The sequence below is a fragment of the Typopeltis vanoorti genome, chromosome 10, assembly GCF_054136105.1.
Source record: "Typopeltis vanoorti isolate ZY-2024b chromosome 10, IOZ_Tvanoo_1.0, whole genome shotgun sequence".
NCBI lineage: Eukaryota > Metazoa > Arthropoda > Arachnida > Uropygi > Thelyphonidae > Typopeltis > Typopeltis vanoorti.
In genome coordinates, this window is record NC_143558.1 from 92,668,774 (window position 1) to 92,689,713 (window position 20,940).

Consider the following 20,940-nt stretch of genomic DNA (forward strand, 5'->3'; position numbering starts at 1 on the left):
GTGGCGATGCTTTAATAAATAAGATGCCAAAGGGTGTCACATGGGAGATACTAAGGCAAGTGATGAGAACTTATACAACCTTTACCACAAATTGCCCCAGTCCTGAAAGTGCTTCAGGCACAAACTTTGCTAACACTTGGATAAAGGATAAAACTCAATATATAATTAGTGGCATAGCCAAGTGAAAAAACTTCCATAAACTGATCTCTAATCCAGAGAATTTTAATAATTGGGTGTGGCGTCCTTTGGCAACTTGTATAGGTAAATATGACTTCTCCATTAATTCCACCTTAGTATCACCACCTCTGGGTCTGGCTCCCACTGACGAGACCTCTAGGGGTCGAAACTGGTTGGAAGCTTGGGTAATAGATGGCAATGCTGTTTACCCCTCAGATGAAATATGAGCGGTTCTGCTCGGTAGTGGGGTCAGCATGCCACTGGGTAAAGCTAAACGCTGAGGGTTCTTCTCTGTGACAGGGTGAGCCTGTTACTGGGAGGAACAACGGTGAGCTTTGATTCTTCGGGTCACTCGTTGTTGGGTGATCCCACGAGTTTTTGGAGAGGTAACCCTGCACTTAATACAGGGAAACCAGTCTGGGTAGTGGCTCTTCCCTTAATGCATAGCATTATACATGTCTGCATGCTTTGCATTATGGGAGATACTAAGGCAAGTGATGAGAACTTATACCACCTTTACCACGAGTTGCCCCAGTCCTGAAAGTACTTCATGCATAAACTTTGTTTGCTAACACTTGGATAAAGGATAAAACCCAATATATAATTAGTAAGACTGACTATTGTTTTTTCCACAGTAAATGTTGTTGTTTATTGTGCGATGGTTTAATTTAGTTGTATAATAAATGTTACATGTGTATTTATCCTACTTTCGTAGTTAATTGTTATCATTTGATATGATATGAAAGTATAAATTTTCATAGAAAAAAATATTGGTGCATGTCACTCACTTCCCAATCTTGAATGCACCCACGACCACAACCAGGATGAGAACCCCAGATCTAGATGCTTATGTTCCAGAATAATAATGGTCTACCCCATAAGGCTATGCTTATATTATATTATTATTATTATTATTTATTATTGTTCCAGGCAACTCCAAGGAGTTGACAGACTCATCGAGGGAGGCCCTAACATCATGTCAAGAACAACTATTCGACGTTGACACAGTATCTATCATACCTTGCCTTGAACTCATTCACGGTCGTAGCACCCACTACAGACTCTGGAAGCTTATTCCACTCATTCACCACTCTCCAAGTAAAAAAACCTAGCTCTAACACCCCTGTCAACCGTGCTCTTGCCCAGCTTGCATGCATGGCCCCCCTAGTCTTCCCACCACCAGTCATATTTTCAAAAATATCTTCTGGATCAATCTTATAGAAACCTTTCAGTAATTTGAATGTTTCAATCATATCTGGATTATGATTGAGACATTCAAGATATACAAGTGGGAAACTTGTACACTGCACACATTACTTGCATATATCAGCTAAAAAAAATAAATTTTTTTGGGAAAATTTAATATGCAACCATTTCCATGACAATGAGTTGATCATAAGTTTTTGCTAGAGGTTATTGGATGAAAAAAAAACAGTTTGAAAATATGAAATTTTTTTTTAGCATATTATCCATTCATTGTGTTGAATTTATAACTTTAAAATGTCTTTCATGCTGGCTGGGGCGTCGCCCGGTTAAACAAGGCCCCCGTTGTTTTCGCCAGGGAATCAAGGCGAACAGCGAAAAGTCAGCTACTGGAACAAATCCTAAAACACACCCCAACTCAACATCCCCAGAGTTAAAGATCGGTACTATCAACATAAGAAGCCTGAATGGCAAAGAAATGGAGCTAGCTGAAGAATTAGATAAGTACCAGATCGACATAATAGGAGTGACTGCAACAAAAAAGACAAAAACTGGTGAGATCTTTCTGACCAATAAATAAAAAATGTTATATTTAGGAAATGACAATCAAGGAAGAGAAGGAATAGCCATAGTGTTCAACACAAAATACGAGGCTAATCTTCTTGAATGGCAGGCAGTATCAAGTAGAGTGATGTGGGCAAATATCAGAATGGGGAATTGGACAATGAGACTTATTTGTGCCTATGGCCCCACAGAAGGCTCTACTAAGGTAGAAGTGGAGGAATTTTTTGATACTTTAGAAAAAGCAACTGACACAATGAAAAAGGAAAAGTTGGTCCTCCCTGTTGGGGATCTAAATAGCAGAGTAGGAAATGATTGTGAGACATACAAAAATATTTTGGGGAAATTTGGAGATAAGAGCAAAGCTAATAATAATGGCAAATACCCGGATTTCTGCTCAGGACATGGACTGGTTATTACTAACACAATGTTCCAACATAAAAATGTGCACAAATTCACATGGAGAGAAGAGGCAAGGAATAAGAAAAGTCTCATTGACTGTTATTGTTGATAGTGATGCTTTCTCCCTGGTGCAGGACACCAGAGTGTACAGAGGATTTGAAATTGGAAGTGATCACTATTTAGTCTTGAGCAGGATAAAATTGAATTTCATATTGAAAAGAATAATTTAAGAAAGTTTTAAAGCGAATAAAAGTTGAGCAGCTCTCAGATGTGAACTGTAGACTAAAATACACAAAGATTATTGAAGAAAAAATGAAAGAGTTTGAGAACAGGAACCAAACCTTGGAGATTCAGTGGCAAGCCTTGAAGAAAACCCTGATTGATTCAGCTAGAGAGGCATGTGCTGAGGTCGTCTGCAAGGATAGAAAAATCAGAACTCCATGGTGGACACAGGAAGTCAAAGAGTCAGTGAAGGAAAAGAAGAAAGCATATCAAAAGTTCCTGGCAAATAAATCAGTTTTTGCTTTTAGAGAATACAGAGACAAATGTAAGAAAGCGAAACACTGTGTAAAACTAGTTAAACAAAAGTCATGGGAGGACTTTGGCAAGAACATAGAAAATAAATATCAAGAAGGTGGTAAGATATTCTGGAGGTTGTTGAAGAAGCTTAGAAATGGAGGAAAGATGATAAAGGTGACATGAAAACACGAGAAAAAAGATATCCTTGAAGTATGGAGTAATTACTTCGAAAAATTGCTAAATGAAACAAGCAGTGAGAGCACAGTGGTAAAAACACTCAACAGGCATACAGTCAGGAATACATATTTATATTTGAAGTAGAAAAAGCCATCAAAGGCTTGAAATGTGGAAAGGCAGCAGGAATAGATGATATTCGACCAGAAGTATAAAAGTCTTACAGTGGCTGCACTGCATAGTTCAGAAAGCCTGGACAGAGGGACGAATTCCCGATGATTGGAGTAGAGCTCTAATAGTACCCATATATAAAAAGGGAAATAAAACTGAATGTGAGAATTACAGAGGTATTTCCCTACTGAGTGTTCCTGGCAAGTATACTTGAGAAATGGTTGAGAAGAATTGTGGAAGAAAAGCTTGGTGAAGAACAAGCTGGATTCAGGCCAAATAGAGGCTGTCAGGATCAGATCTTCACTTTACAACAAATAGTGGAGAAATCATGGGAATATAACAAAGATCTGTATTTAAGTTTTGTCGATCTGGAAAAGGCATACGACAAGGTACCAAGAGAGACGCTATTCAATATGCTACAGTTATATGGTGTCAATGGGGCATTATATCAAGCAATACTTAGTCTTTATTTGAGTTGTAAGTCAGCAGTTAGAATTGAAAGAAATACAGGAAGATGGTTTAATGTTAAATCTGGTGTGAGACAAGGATGTACATTATCCCTTCTGTTATTCATTATCTATATGTATCACATTATGAAGGAAAGTGGTATTAAACATGATATCAAAATTGGAGATGTTAATGTCAGCTCTTTGCTTTATGCGGACGATGTTATACTTCTAAATAAATCCGCTACAAGTTTGCAAGATTCCCTGACTAAATTGAATAACTGTTGTAATAGATATGATATGAAGGTCAACATTAAAAAGACAATGAAAATAGGTAGAATTGTTGAAAATGTCAACTGTGTTGTGAATGGGGAACCTGTGGAACAAATAAAACATTTTAACTACTTAGGCAAGATTTTTACTGAAGATGGTAAATTAAATATGGAAATAGGCAACAGAATCAACAGAGCTGGTATGGTGGGCAGTCAATTGAATAAATTCATATGGAATAAGAGAGAAATTAGTCGGAACACTAAATTAGCTGTATACAAGACAGTGTTCAAACCAGGTTTAACTTATGGATCTGAGAGCTGGGTCAAAAGTAAAACATTGACCAAAGACTAGAGACCACAGATGTGAAAGTCCTGAGAAAGATTAGAGGCATGAACAGATGACATCAATGGCAATATCATATTAAAACAAGGATATTAGGAAAGAACTTGGCATTGTCAGCATCCAGGAATGCATTAGCAGAGCTAATCTCAGGTGGTATGGTCACTTAAACAGAATCGGCGAGCAAAGATTATCAAAACAAGTGTTCTATGCCAGGTTGGCAGGAAAATTGACCCAGAGGAAGACCAAGATATAGGTGGATGGATAAGGTACAAAGTTCCTTAGACGATAGAAATATAAGATCTGATAATGTTCGAGTCTTGACAAGTAACAGACTGTTTTGGAGGAAAATTGTAGATAGGAAGTTAGTAATGATGTAAATTTTTCATGTAGTACTATCATATCCTGTACCCCTTGAGGGTACATATCAGGAATTTAATGATGATGAAATGTCTTTCATTTGAATTTCAGTGTGTAGACTGCATTATATTACTATAACAAAAGCTGCTTGATTCCCTGCCAAATTTAGACTAGTTTCATGTACTTCTTTAATAAATAAGATGAACAAAAAGAGATGTGACGTTTACAACATTCAAGCTACTTGTTTCTATTATATTTAACCTGAGTACAGTAAACATCTCTCTTTTGTCATCTGATTTATTATAACTTGCAAAACTATACTACAAAGTTTATGAAAACTAGTCTGTATTTTTGTAGTTAATTAATCAGTTTCTCTGTAATAATAATGCTTTACATATTGGAATTCGCATGAATTATATTCAAACCACAGAAGTCTCAGACATCTTTTTAATCTTGTCTCTTTTCTTTCATGAGCAGTTCTACAGTTCTGGAAATTCATTCAGTCCTTCTGTTTTATTTTAATATACCAAGCTGACCAAAAAATGGATTCAGTAGGTTGACAAACCAGAACTACTTAACACATTTAGAGCATATGAGAAATGTCATAATCATCTGTCAAATACTTTTTATTTGGTAGCCCATCAAAGTATGTTGAGTTCATTAAAAAATAAAAATTAAAAAAAAATGGAAACTGTTTACATCATACCATCCTCCTATATTTCTAAAGAAAGGTGTGACTTCAACTAAAATTAAACTTATAGGAATAATACTTTAGGGAAAACTTCATTTTTGATGATAAAAAAAATTGCGCAGCTCTATTTGAGTGTAGCAGAGCTTGGGAGCAACCCTTGCAATGGACAACTACCTACAGTGACAAATGCAGAAACCATTGGAAAAAGTCAATGCTGTGATGTTGAAAGACTGCTGAATTAAAGAGTGTGAGAGTGGTGAGGATTTGGGCATATCAACTGAACAAGTGCACCAAATTCTAACCCAAGAATTGGGTATGTCAAAGGTGTTCACAAGTTGGGTTCCATATTTGTTAATAACAAAACAAAAAAATACATTCAATATCAAATTTAGAAAGAGTTCGGAGCATTTTACAAAGATTCCATCCAATTTTCTGAGGAGATTTGTGATTACTAATGATACCTGGATTCGCCACTACAAATCACACCAAAGGACAGTCAAAACAATGGAAATATCCCAAGTCTCCACGTCCAAAGAAGACAAAGGCAGTTCCATTGGCTAGCAAAGTCACCATCATTCTTGTATTCCTAAGGGATAATGATAGATTGTCCAAATTGCCAAACTACACTAACCTTCTACAACAATTACACAAAAAAATTGCTGAGATAAGACCAAGAAAATTCCTGAGAATGGCCAAGAAAAAAGGTACTGTTTCACCATAACATTGCAGCTCATACATCTGCAATCACAATGGCCAAACTTTACAACTTTGGCTTTGAATTATTGCCCCTCCTCTCCTCCATTTACCTGGTATGGCTCCATTGAACTTCTTCCTGTTCCCATAAAACTCAAAAATTTCTTGGCTGGAAAGAAAGTTTTGTCAGATAAAGAGTTTATTGCAGCAGCAGTGATATTTTTGCAGATCTTGATGAATCAGCTTATAAGGATGTATAATTGCAATGCACTGTTGGATCAAATGCATTAGTCTAAGAGGAATTATGTGAAAAACTAAAATTCAATTCAAACTAACTTCAAGTCACAAATTTTAACATTTTTCATATTGCACCTTTTATTGGTGCTTCTGTTTATAGCATTTGGATGAAGTAATTAAGAACAATCGGATTTGCAAAAATTAACTTGTTTTTCTTACTTTGTGTAAGCTGCATGAAGGGGATTCCCCCTCCCTTCCTAATACAGACCAGCCCTAATTGAATTTAATGTACTTACAGAAATATTAAATAATGTATGCTATCTGTTTTAGAATAGAGACCTTTGGACTTTTTATTATTATTATTGGAAATTGACAAATTGGAATCCTGTAACAAAATGATCTGGGTAATAAAATTCATCTACCACTTAATGCTATGTTGGAGTGTAGGCACACTATCCACTCAGCTGGTCAGGTTGAATAAAGTATTTTTATTTTAATTGATTTCTCAAAGTATGTTTAATTTACCAAAACAATTAGTTTAATTATGCCCAGGACAGATTGTTTGTCAGTAACCTTGTAACTTGTTACTCTGCTTATGTATATTGCACACCCACTTGACTGCTTTTATTTTTCAGCTGTAGTAACTTCAAGAGATCATATGTGAACCAAAGCATTGAATACATATGATGAAATTTATCTGACATAAGATGGAATCCTAAAAATAATCTTTATTTTATTATAATAGATAATCTTTCTGTTTTAATAGTCATTGTTTTATTTCAGAACTAAATTTGTTTCCTTTTCATTCTGCAGGATGGTAAAAGTGGAAGAACACCATTACATTATGCTGTAGAAAATATTAAAGTTGATCTAGTCTACCATCTTGTTGTTAAATGTCATGCTAGTGTTAGTGTGAAAGACTATAGTGGCCAAACTCCTTTAGATATTGCTTGGAGTTTACAAAGAATAAATTCCAAAAATGCATCTTTACCTAATATTGTGAATGTATTAAGGGAACATATGACAGGAACTAACTGGAAACTTGCATCTGATTCTTCTGATTCCAGTATTGATTCTTCTGATGATGAGGTAATGAAACATTTTTAGAAGTTGTCGTTTTAAAGTGGTGTGTGTAATTGATTTTAGACTTTATTTGGATTATATAAATAAATAAATATACATATGATATTTATTTATTTACACAAATCTGGTGAATATGATGGATTCATATAAGTGTTTATAAGATCAATAATAATATTAGCAGAAAGCTTTTAACTTGAACCAGATAAAGTTAACACAGCCTTCACTGTCTGATTTCATACTTGATGTGAAAGTACTAATCACCTGATCTCTGATTTAAAGGTTCAGTAATCAGGATCATGCAGGAAACAAATGGAGTAAGTTTATACAGTTAATAACAATCATGCTGTATTAATGAAAATTTGACTTAGCAAGTTTCCTTTAAAATAGACTTTCCAAAGAAGTTCTGTTTAAAAATTATATATAAAATTTTATAACAGAAAACTAAAATTTCCTCAGACTGAAACCATTAACCATAATCAGTTCAGTCAGAAGCAAAGTTTTAAAAATTTAAACAGAATATCAGCACACAAATGTTAACGTCGTTGTTTCTCTCTAATTTCTTAACTTATATACTTCTTTAACCTCTATTATCTTTTCTGGTGTGTAGCCTAACTAGATTCTACCTAGGGATATTTCCTTTTCAGATACTGGCAAATTTGTATTTATACTGCGCCAGCCAGTATCCTATAATAGGAATTTATTCAAGTTCAGGGAAATATTCCTAGATTCATTATCATACATTCTAACACACACACTTAAATAGATATCGGTACTTTGCAGTCGTGACCAATGATCTATTACTTAAACATATATATCTAAAATTTCTCCTGCTATGGTTCTAATTTTATAAGTGGTAATTTGATATCTCGAATTCAGGCATGACTCAGGCATATGCAATAAAACATGTTTATTGGAACTAAATGACAATTATAACTAAATTGAATCAAAATACTAAAACTTCTAAAACTCTTGCTAAGTTAAATCTCATGCTAAGATAATTAAACAATTCTAAATTAATCAAGTTCACCTAGACAGATCAAATTGTTAATCACACAGAACAATAGAAAGCAATGACAATATTACACTAAATTAAGATTCTTTCATGCATGCGATTCATAGAGTACATATTATACAACTTGTTGCTTTCTCAGTTAAGGCTATCTACTAAACAAAATACACTTATTACTTCAGTTACATACAATTATATTCGTTCCTGACAATTCCTTGTCCAACAGAATTTGCTGTCTCAAATACGAAATCTTATCAAAGTTCTCTAAGGATTGTCCACATTACTTAATCAAACACAAATTTCTATCACTTCCGTAACAAATAACAAAGATCTCTACATTACCCAGTTCTTTCTGAAGGTCTATTAACTACCACGTGTTCTGGTCATCCTTCGATTGGCTATCTCGGTGCCTGACTTTTGGCTGTCATCCTTTCTACTGTTGCCGGACTCGAACTAGTTTCTTCCGTGACTGAGGGCTATCTCCGCTCCTTTCCGATGGGACATCCAGCGACTGGCATGATTCACATACGGCTCCACATGGAATCTTCTTCAGCATAATCAGGAAAACAGCTGCTGTCCAACATAATAGAACCCTGCCTCGTCTCTGACCACCGATCAAGAATCCTCAAGGTGAAATCTGGAACAAACGAGGCCTGCAATATGGCATGCATCGCCTTATATTCTGTGTTCTAGTGCCCTCGTTTTGCTGTATTCTTTTTCGCACGACCCTTAGTTTTAATGCCCTTAAGATGATCTTTACTCTCCCTATTGCTGTTAGGTGCTGTCTTCCAGGAAAGCGCAATTACGTTATTTTCGCGTACGCTGTAGCCTCCAGCATTACGACCGATACGTGCATTTCAGATGCGACCTTTGCACTGTTACTCATTACCTGTCTGGTGACTTGCGTTATTTGAGATAGCTTAATAGGACACAAATTCAAGCTAACATTTCTTTTACATAGAATCATTAATCTGACATAATTCTCTACAAAATCTTATCAAAGTTCTCCAAGAATTGTCCACATTACTTAATCAAACACAAATTTCTATCTTCTATCACTTCCATAACAAATAACAAAGCTATCTACATTACCCAGTTCTTTCTGAAGGTCTATTAACTACCACGTGTTGTTCTGGTCATCCTTTGATCGGCTATCTCGGTGCCTGGCTTTTGGCTATGTCGTCCTTTCTACTGTTGCCAGATCCGAACTAGTTTCTTCCGCGACTGAGGGCTATCTCCGCTCCTTTCTGATGGGACATCTAGCGACTGGCATGATTCTGCATAAGCTGATGATTCGCGTATGGCTCCATGTGGAATCTTTCTTCAGCATAATCAGGAAAATGGTCGCTGTCCGACATCATAGAACCCTGCCCCGTCCTTTCTCCGACCACCGATCAAGAATCCTCAAGATGAAATCCGGAACAAAAGAGGCCTGCAATATGGCGCGCATTGCCTTATATTCTGTGTTCTAGTGCCCTCTTTTTGCTGTGTTCTTTTTCGCGCGACCCTTAGTTTTAATTCCCTTAAGATGATCTTTACTCTCTCTATTGCTGTTAGGTGCTGTCTTCCAGGAAAGGCGCTTACGTTATTTTCGCGTACGCTGTAGCCTCCGGCATTACGACCGATACATGCGTTTCAGACGTGACCTTTGCACTGTTACTCATTACCTGTCTGGCGACTATTTGAGATGGCTTAATAGGACACAAATTTAAGCTAACATTTCTTTTACATAGAATCATTAATCTGACATAATTCTCTAGTTTAGTTTTCCGTTTTTGACTACAAATATTTCTGATACAATTCACATATTAATACACATTCTCTTATACAACAAACCAGGTCTTTCTTACTTTCTGCTAGTGTGCAGGTACTATCTTAAATTAGTTAGAATTTTCATGTTAGATTCTGAATGAACAACTTCTTAGAAAATCCTCCATTCAGGATCTAACACAAATAAGTCTTTATTTTATGGCTGCAAGTATGGCTGCAAAGCTATCACTTTAATGAAGATGTGCAGTTTTCTAATACAAATTTACACAAGTGACAGATGTCACTTGTGCAAATTTGTTTATTTGTAGAGTTTTTGGCTGTTTTCAATACAGGAAAATAACTACAAAAAGAAAAAAAAAAAACACTTAAATTGAAAGTGCGTGATATTTTATGCGCTATTGATTGCAGGAGAATAATTCCCTCTGCATTAATAGATAAAGAAATAAATTAAAATGAGTAATTTAATTAATAAAATATTTTTAGATTTAAATAAGTAATTGCAATTTATGAACATATGAATGGTGAATATTAGTTAGGATAATTTTACCAGAATTTGAGAAGAAAGTTTAAGTTGTTTTTTTGTTAAGGTTGGGTTTGGGAATGTGTGTTTCACACCTTTCTTTGTACTTTGAACATGAAGATATATAAAATATATCTTCATGTTCAAGATGATGTGCAGAATGACCAGTCTGTCCATAATAACATAAGCTGCAAGAGCAGGGGATTCTGTAAATTCCATGATAAGAAAGAGTGAGGATATTTGTCTTTTAGAGTGATGAGAAAGGTATTCCATTGTTTTCCAAATGACCAATGAAGCATGGATGTCACGTAATCAACACAGGGTCTTTGTGTGTGTGTGTGTGTGTGTGTGTGTGTGTGTGTGTGTGTGTGTGTGTGTGTGTGTGTGTGTGTGTGTGTGTGTGTGTGTGTGTGTAAGAGCTTTTGTCTAAATGAGCATGTGAAATAGCTGAACCAAAAATCTGCTTTGAGGGAGGATGTGAAAGAGTTCTTTTTCACTTGAAAAAAGTGAAAAAGAAGCGTGTGAAGGCAAAGTTTGAGTCTGCTCCTATACTATGATAGAGGCAAACTAAGAAGGAGGGCAATAATAGCTAATGAATTAATATGCAGGTTATGTAGAGGTTGTGAACCTATTGGCTTAAGTTTGATGAACAGAAAGATTTGTACAATGCTGATGGACTGTACCTTAAATGGATTCAAAGTTAGGTGTCTAGAGAGAGCTTTGCTCACTGAGAAGGTGGAAGTGCAAAGTCAAGAAAACTAAGTTTGCACCCACCCAAAGAAATTAGGGTGGGTGCAAACAAGTGTGTGATGGCACCCATAAAGTGAATGAAGAAAGCCGTAAGATTCTTGCCCCGGGAGTCCTCCACAATTCTTTTCTTGTACTCGATGGAATAGGTCTTTCTGTTTGCACTCATCTGGGAGTCAAAATATTATTCCCTTTAAATCTACCATTAAATCAAGTGTTAATTGAAGACTTACGAGACAGGAGTGGCTACAAAAATGATGACAGTTAAGAATAATGGTCCACACAAAAGTGACAAAAAATTGCAGCCACCAAAATTCAGAAAACGTTTCTTTATTTCACACAAGTGCATTAAGTATGTCCGTTACAATACACAACGTATTGAATTATGAAGATTCATTAGACACAACCACGCCCATTCGTTATCAAGTGCACGTTATTCGTGCGTTGTGTCTGTACTCCGATAGGTCATTTGGCAATAAGTCTCGAGTTCATCTGTTTATATAAGCATTTACCTCTCGTCCAAAGACGCCCACTTGGGTATTTACAAATACCTAATTATAATTTATATTATCGTTTATTTTAAGTATTAATGTCAGTAATATTATTTATTTATATTTAATTATATGGAGACTGTTCAATAAGTTATAAGACTATATTTATACAGAAAACAGATTATCTTTAACCGTCATCATTTACATGGTCTTTTTCGAAGTAACTACCGTGAGACGCGATGCATTTGTCCCAACATTGCATCCACTTCTTAAACATATGTGAAAGTCCGTTTTTTGAGAGTTCTTTCAAAACTGCCTCCGCAGCTTTTACACATGCTTTATTGCTTTCGAAATGGTGGCCTCTTAGTGGTTTCTTGAGCTGAGGAAACAGCCAGAAATCGCACAGTGCGAGATCAGGACTGTATGGAGGGTGTGGTAGGATATCTGTTGTTCTTCTGCAAAACGTCCACTACACAGCCAGCAATATGTGGCCTTGCATTATCATGGTGCAATAAGAAGCCATTCTTCAGCAATGGATGCTTCCTTTTGACGTGCTGTACCATTGTCCGTAAAACATCTGTATAGTATGAGCCGTTTACAGTATACCAGGGTTCTACAGCGTGTTGGTAAACAATGCCTTCGTAGTCAAAAAACATTATGGTCATAATTTCACCAGCCGATTTTACAGTTTTTGCTTTCTTGGGGTAGGCGAAGACGGATGCTTCCATTCACTGCTTTGTTGTTTCATTGTAGGGTCATAGTGATACAACCAAGCTTCATCTGCGGTAATGATGCGTTTTAAGAAGTTGTCGCCTTCTTGTTCCAGTCTTTCTTTCCATTCTGTGCACACATCCACTCGATGCTGCATTTGCTCCGGTGTCAAGAGTTTGGGAATCCATCGGGCGCAAATACGTTTCAGTCCCAAATGTTCAGCCATGATTGAGTGAACACTTCCCACAGAAATATTCAGGACAACATGCAGCTGGCATACTGTAATTCTGCGATCCTCCTTGATGATAATCGCTGTTGCGTTGATCATTGTCTCTGTGATGGACGTTGAAGGTCATCCCTCACGTTCAAGATCTTCCACATTTTGCCTTCCTTCCTTAAAAGTTTTATGCCAGCGAAAAACACTTGCTCTCGACATTGCTTCATCGTGGAAAGCTTCACGTATCGTGTTAAAAGTGTCCGATGGCGATTTTTGCAAATGCACACAAAATTTAATCGCATAATGCTGTTCCAAGGACGCTTCCATTTCAACAACTGGTCGCGGCTCATAGGCATGCCGAAACAAGCTTGCGTTTAGTCACGTGAGACACTCTGGCTCATCAGCCCGTATATGCCATCTATCCTCTTTTGTTAATACAGACAGCAACATTTCTTTATTCCACAGAAATTAATATTGTGATGAGTGGTTTCGCAGCGGTAAAATTAGTCTTATTACTTATTGAATAGCCCTCGTATATTAATATTATTATTTTATAATTAAATACGTCCGTCGTGTGTTGCAACGGATGTACTAAATGCGTCCGTCTGGCTGACGATCTTAACTGGGGCTTATTTTTGGGATAGGGCTTATATTACGAGCATCCTGAAAAATCATGCTAGGGTTTATATTCCGGTTAGGTCTTATTTTCGGGGAAATACAGTAGGAGCAGGGAGGAGTTCTTGGCATTAGGTAGAAGTTATAGGCATTAGTGATACTTGGCTAACAGGAATGGTTACATGGATGGAATGTAATGGATTTAGTATTTTCAGGGAAGATAGAATAAACAGGACTGGGGGTGGGGTACTATTCATGATAGATTTTTTTTTTTTTCAGCCAACAAGAGGAGGAGTCATTCAAGTAGATGGCAGTTCTTTTGAATCAATATGGTATGAGATTGAGGCCAATAGGACAAAATATATAAAAGTGGAAATATGCATCGGCAGATTAGTACAAGGAATGAAAATTGAGTAATTATTATGGGAGGGACTTAAACTTTGGAGACATGGATCGGAAGGAGGAAAGATCACATGGCAGGAAGGAAATGGAATTTATACACTTACTGAGCAATAAGTACTTGAAGTATGTTACAGAGAGGACTCAGGGGTATGAGAGTTTGGATCTTGTTATAGAATTAGAATACCTGCCCATATTGCCACTGATTGATCATGTGGTCTTGACTTGTGAGGTAATAGAAGCTGTGGAAATTCTAGTTAAGAAGAAATATATATGGAACTACAAAGCAGCTGATAATGATACACTTAGGAGGCAGCTTGAAGCAGGACCACAGCATAAAGATCTGTAGGGGAAGGATGTTCACAATACATGAGGGATAGTCAAGTGGGGGGGGGAGTATCCGGAAGAAGCAATATCATGCTGTATACTCGAGGTTAGGAGTGTAAATCAGATAGCGGTTAGATGGATGATTAATATCATCATGCAAGAGCTGCAAAAGATGTTTTGGAGGGTATATAAAAAGAAAAGTGACCAGCTAACTGGTGAACAGTACAAGGAATAGGCAAAGAAAGACCTGTCCAGCATAGTAAGAAAGGCAAAATGAGATCATGAGAAGAAGTTAGCCAAGCAGATGAAAGGAAATCCCAGAGTTTTTGTTATGTTGCGAGTAGGAGGAAGGATCGCTATAGAAAATAACTTTAATGAGTGCAGTTGGCAGAGGTAACAGAGACAGACAAGATTGTTGAGCTACTGAGTGAACATTTTGCAAGTGTATATAATTCAAATTTAGATATTATGGCATAGGTGACAGGGACTGATGTGAGAACAGAGGTTGATGAATTGGAGGTACTTAGATATTGCAGAATCTGAATGGAAATACAGCTGTGGTATTGGATGTGATATAAGTTTTAAGAGAACTTGTAGGGGAAATGCTGTTGCACTTTGACTAGGCTGTTTAATTAAGTCTCAACTCCAGCAAAGTTCCAAGAGAGTGGAGAGAAGGCAAAATAATTCCTTTGCAAAGGGAGAATCAGTGTGTGTCATAAATTATAGACTTATCAGTATCTCAAGAGCAGTGGCAAAAAGTACGTACTGGAAAAGTTTATCAGAAAGAGAATTCCAGAATAAGTGGATAAGAATATGATACTTTCTGAGGGATAGCATGGATTTGCGTAGGGTTGGTCATGCCATAGTAATTTAATTCTCTTTTTGCAATAGTGACAGCTGAGTCAGATGAAGGGAATGGGTACAGGACAGTACTGTTGGATTTTGCAAAATCATTTGACAGGATACCACATGGAACTGTTATGCATACTGCAACAAATGGGTGTGAATATGGATATGTGGATAAAAGGGTGGCTGGTGGACAGATACCAGAAAGTAGTATATGGAGGAGTAGAATCTAGGAGAAGGCAGGTGACTGTGCAGGAGAAGTGGTATGCCAGGACTCTGTGCGTGGACCACTGCTGTTTAATTTGTACATAAATTATATAGGAAATAATTAATTTGGGAGATATTCAGCTGTTTGCTATTGATGTAAAGTTGGATAGGGTAATAGTTAGACAAGGTAATGTCTTGATTAACTGCAAAATGATTTAAATAGACTGACAGAATGGGCAACAAAACATAATGGATGTCAATTTAATGTGGAAAACTGTAAAGTTATGCATTTTGGATACAAAGATTATAAGCTGTGTACCACATTGAGGGGACTGTACTCCAGGAAACTGGGGGTAATAGTAGATAGAGAGTTGAAATTTAGAGGGCATATTGCTAAAATAACAAGGTAGGTCACAGGATTACTTGGTTATTGAAGAACATGCTAATAAGGGAGTTATCATTCCTCTTTATAAAGCCTCAATACAGCCAAATCTGGATTACTGTGCTCAGGTCTGGTCACCTGGGTTTCTTGGGGATGAGGAAGTTGTGAAGAGGACCCAGAGGCCAGTAACTACATTGGTGAGTGGAATGCTCCCCCTGAGGATAGATTGAGGGTTCATGAATTACAAAAGTTGGTTGATAGGCGAAAAGGAGAGATATGATAGAAACATTTAAGCTACTTAAAGGATTTTGTAGGAATGATGCAGAGAAAATGTTTCAGCACTCGACTAGATGATACTGAACAAGAAGTCATTCCTGGAAGTCGGGCAAGAGTGTGATTTGCAAGGGCATTAAGACTAGATTTTTCACTTGGAGAGTGGTGACTGAATGGAATGGTTGACTTAGTCAGTTGAGAATGCTTTGTCTGTTAATGATTTCAAGGAGAGGTATAGATATTGTGTTCATAGTATGGGTCTTCCATGATGAGTCTTAGGACCAATGGAGGTTCCCCTGAATTAATAATTAGTTTATGAACTGGACTGAAGGAGACTTGTAGGTCAATCTAGCAAAGAAGTCTTGCTATTCTTTCTGAAAGTCCTTGAACATATCAAAGACAAATTCTGGGAACTTCTTGAGTTGTATTATAAGCATTAGAATTAAAGTTCTCTGATAATACAGTTCCTTGTTTAGAAAAGAATCGGTTGAACATATTTTATGTACTTTGTCGACTAGAGTAGTGCTTCCCAAACTGCGGGCCACGGCCCCTTGGGGGCCATTAGTTTTGTTGAGGGGGCCATGAAATAATGAAAACAAATTTAAAATGTTTTAAGACTAATAAGATAGATATATCCTGTACATCCCTTGTTTTGTATTAAATATAAATACAATAAATATTCTAATAATATATGTCTGTATTACTAATTTTTTTTTTGACGGCGCTGTGAAATATTTTAATATTTCCAAAGGGGCCTTTTATATCCATAAGTTTGGGAAGCACTGGACTAGAGATCTGACTACACCATAATTCTAACAAGGGCGATGTCAGAATCTATGTATTTGCCAGTATGAGTTGGTTTTCTATACACTGAGAACTGTAGACTGCTATTTGATTGATATAAAATGAAAACATTCAGAAAAAGAAGATGGCTGTTATCTTCTGTTTCTATTGTAAATTTGATTCTTAGGTTTACTGAATTAAATTTCTCAAGAAATTCATGAAAATAAGACAAAGAGGAGTTCCATACAGCAAAAACATCACCTTATCTGTACCAAATCAATGGTTTAGGTGAAAAAATATTGAGGATATGTTGTTCAAAATATTCCATAAAGTAATTAGCTAGGGTAGGGGAAATGGGAGATCCCATAACTGTATCTTCTATCTGCTTATATAATTTGTTTTGACAACTGAAGTATCCTGAATTAATGAAAAAATAGCAAGTTTTTTTGCCAGATTGACCTATAAGTCTCTTTCTGTCCAGTTGATAAACTGAATACCTTCTTTATCTCTCTCCAAAAGACAAATTATCCTCTTTCTTATCTGGGAGCTTACAGAATTCCCTGCAAGAGCATAGGATTCTATAAGCTTATATTTTAATTATATTATTAAGGACAGACTGGTTGTTCTGCACAAATTAATCTTGAAGAACATCAAGAATATATTTCACTTAACCAGTCCAATAAATCCAGTTTAACAAGTCATGCCTTGTCTACAAAACACAGAATTCTGTGGAACAATACCAGTTCTACAAGTTATTTTATTCTGGAAAGAGTGTACAAAGAAAGTTGTGAAGCATACATTCACAATCCCAATATTAACAAAAAATGATTGCCTTAAACTTTCTCCTCAAATTTTGGGAAGTTAATAATTAATTATTTAAATTCAAAAATATTTTATTTTAATTTATTCCTTGATATCTATTAATGCAGATGGAGTTATTCTCCTGCAGACAGTAGTGCACATAATATCATAATAAAACAACCAAAAATTCTACAAATAAACAATTTTATGTAAGTAACATCTTGGATGGACTAGAAAATGTACAAGATTGGTGGAGACATAATTTATAAGCTGTGCAATTGAGGTGCTTGGTGAGATTCTGGTAAGATTAGAGAGCAGAAGGAGGGTTGGTGGTGGAATAATGTACTTCCTCTTAACCATCACTGGTTAAGAGGAAGGCAAAGTAGAAGTGGGACAAGTCAAGAGTGGAAGAGGAGTACAGAGAGAAAAAGCGAGAAGCTAAGAGAGTTGCTATACAGGTGAAGGCCATGGCATATCAAGACCTTTATGATCAATTAAAAACAACGGAAGGACAGAAAAAGATTTATCGTTTGGCAAAATGTAGAAATAAGGCATCAAAGGACATCGTACACGTGAGGCAGATCAATGACTCTGGAAGAAGTCTATTAAGGAGGGATGTGGATATAAGAAACAGCTAGAGAATATACTTTGAAGAACTTTTGAATGAAGAACATGCAAAGGCTCATAGGGAAGATGGGGAGCCTTATGAGGGGATGGTGCACAGATCATTAGTAGAGTGGAAGTTAAGGAGGCCATAAAGAGGATGAAGAATGGAAAATCAGTGGGCCCTGACAAGATACAAGTGGAGGCACTGGGGAAAGAGGGAATTGACCTGCTGTGGGACCTGTTAATAAAGGTTTTTCAACAGGAAAATATACCCGAAGAATGGAGGGAAAGTACTCTTGTCCCCATCTACATGAGCAAAGGGGATGCACAAGACTGTAAGAATTACAGAGGAATAAAGTTGATGTCCAACACAATGAAAATCCTAGAGAGGATTCTTGATGGAAGATTGAGGAAGGAGGTGGAGATTGCAAAGGAGCAATTTGGCTTCATGCCTGGTCGATCGACGACAGATGCTATCTTTGGGTTACTTAAGGAGCTTAAGTAACTAAAGTCTCGTTGCTTCTCTCGAAAAGTTTCAACAAAGAGCTACATATGCTATTTATTGATCTGGAGGAAGCGTATGATAGAGTGCCACGGCAAGAATTCTGGAAGTGTCTGAGGGAGAAGAAAATACCAGAGAAATATGTGAGGCTGGTGCAGGAGATGTACAGAAATGTGAAGACAAGAGTTTGGACCTGCCTGGGAGAGACAGAAAGTTTTCCAGTGACAGTTGGCTTGCATCAATGGTCAGCATTAAGTCCCTTCCTGTTTAATATTGTGATGCAGGTGGTGACAGAGGAGGTGAGAGAAGACGTGCTTTGGACTATGTTGTATGCAGATGACAACGTGCTGTGTGCAGAATCGAGAGAAGAAGTGGCAGCTAAACTGGAAAGTTGGAGGAAAGTACTGGAAGAGAGGGGTATGAGACTGAGCAGAAGTAAGACAGAGTATATGTGTTGTTGCAAAGTGGATGGCAGCCAGGAGACGGAGCTGGAAGGAAATGTCATCAGGAAGGTCAGTGACTTTAGATATTTAGGTTCAACAATGAAAGAGGATGGTGAGGCTGAGAAGGAAGTGGGATGCAGGATGAAGGAACTGGAGAGAGAGATGGCTGGAGTGCTATGCAATAAGAGGGTGCTGATCAATCTAAAAGGCAAAATCTACAGGACAGTAGTGAGACCAGCTATGACATATGCTATGGAAACTGAGGAAAAATAACATCAGCAGGATGGAAGTAGTGGAGATGAGAATGCTTAGGTGGATGTGCGGTGTGACCAGAAAGGATCATCTGAGAATATGTAAGGGGAACAATGAAAGTTACGAACTTAGGAACAAAGATACAGGAGGCAAGGTTGAGATGGTTTGGTCATGTGTTGAAGAGGGGGAAGAGTATATGGGAAGAAAGATCATGCAGATCGATGCGCAGGGGTAGAGGAAGTGCAGGCAGCCAAAGAAGAGATGGATGAAGGAATGGACTTGAGGATGAAGAACTTGGATGTGGCTACAGCCCAAGACAGGAGGTTGTGGAGGAGACTCACTACAAACAGCGACCCTACTTAAGTGGGAAATGCTGCAGAAAAAGATGTAACATCTTGATTTTTAAACTGGTGTGCAATTTTAGCTGGAAAGAGGTTAAATTTTGCTGTATCCTAGCGAGATACTCAGTTAATATTCTCTCATGTAGAGGAGACACCATCTTGCTTCTTTTCCCAAGAGTAGCAGGCACAAAAGCATACAAGAGAAACAGGAAGAAATTTAAAAAAAAAAAAAAAAAAGTCTTCTTTAGTTTATGTAGAAAAAAAAATTTCCACTACTAGGCAACATCACAAAAGATAAACAGCAACTGTAAGAATCTTGGAAATAACCCTAACACTGTTATTCTGAAAGTCAGTAACAGTATGAGTAACAGCAGATCATTTAAAATACAGTAGAATCTCTCTTAACTGGCAACAACGAGACTTTGCTGATTCCGGATACAAGATTTTGCCGGATAATTGAATATATATTTCGAAAACTTACCTGTTCATGTTTTGTGATGTCATCTGTAGAAATTGCAGTATACGAAAAGTTCATTGGTCATATTTTTCAATCTGTTGGCCATAATTAAATAAATAACATCAAAAATCGTGGGTTTTTTTTTTTTTTTTTTTAATTTAAAACACGTACGCATAATTTTATATTTCACAAAATCAAATTTAAACAGCATTCAAAAATTCACTGTGTATACAATGAAGTTTGATAACATGTGCTGACATACATGAAACATTGCTTTGCAAATCTTGCCAGAATGCAAACCCATTGCATATTTTTCTTATCTCATAGGCTTAAATTTTGGCTTTAAATTTAGACCTTCGAAAGTGCCATTGTTTTGGCATTACCGTTAATTGGATGCCAGTTACAAGAGATTTTACTGTATAAGGAAGGGGTGGCAATTAATTTAGCAGATCATTAAATAGATTCACGTTGCACATTATTTTAATAGACTTCCAGAAAGTTGTTAAATCCCATTGGACATGTTAACTTTTTTTGTGAAAAACGTGCTCACTGTTTTCCCCTTTCAAAAGGAATCCAAAATGTTTGTCAGCTTGGACATAAATCTTATTTGTCAGTTTTCCATAGAGGTCCTCAACTTATTAGATGAAAAATTTTCAAAACTCATATGAAAATTATTTAAACATTGTTTAACATCTGTTTTTTTTTTAAATGGAGATATTTTATAAACAAAGCTGACACTGTATATACCATGGATTTGCTAACAATTTTATATGTGAACCTTTTGAAAACATTTAGAGATATATTCCACATTGGGATGAACCTCAAATGTAGTGCCACCCATAAATCAGAACTTAGAGTCTAGTGAATTATTGTTATGGTCAACATCTCCATTAGAGTTCAAGGACTCATCAG

The 20,940-nt window shown here is 36.7% G+C and overlaps 1 protein-coding gene across 1 annotated transcript in view; it reads left to right on the forward strand.

The window, feature by feature from the left end:
* The window catches only part of LOC150102592 (NF-kappa-B inhibitor cactus-like), a 107,739-nt gene that overhangs the window by 72,179 nt on the left and 14,620 nt on the right, over positions 1-20,940 (forward strand). Inside the window, exon 6 of the mRNA XM_090399742.1 lies at positions 7,060-7,335. Coding sequence (XP_090255868.1) covers positions 7,060-7,335 — 276 coding nt within the window. The remainder of the gene's footprint in view (positions 1-7,059; positions 7,336-20,940) is intronic.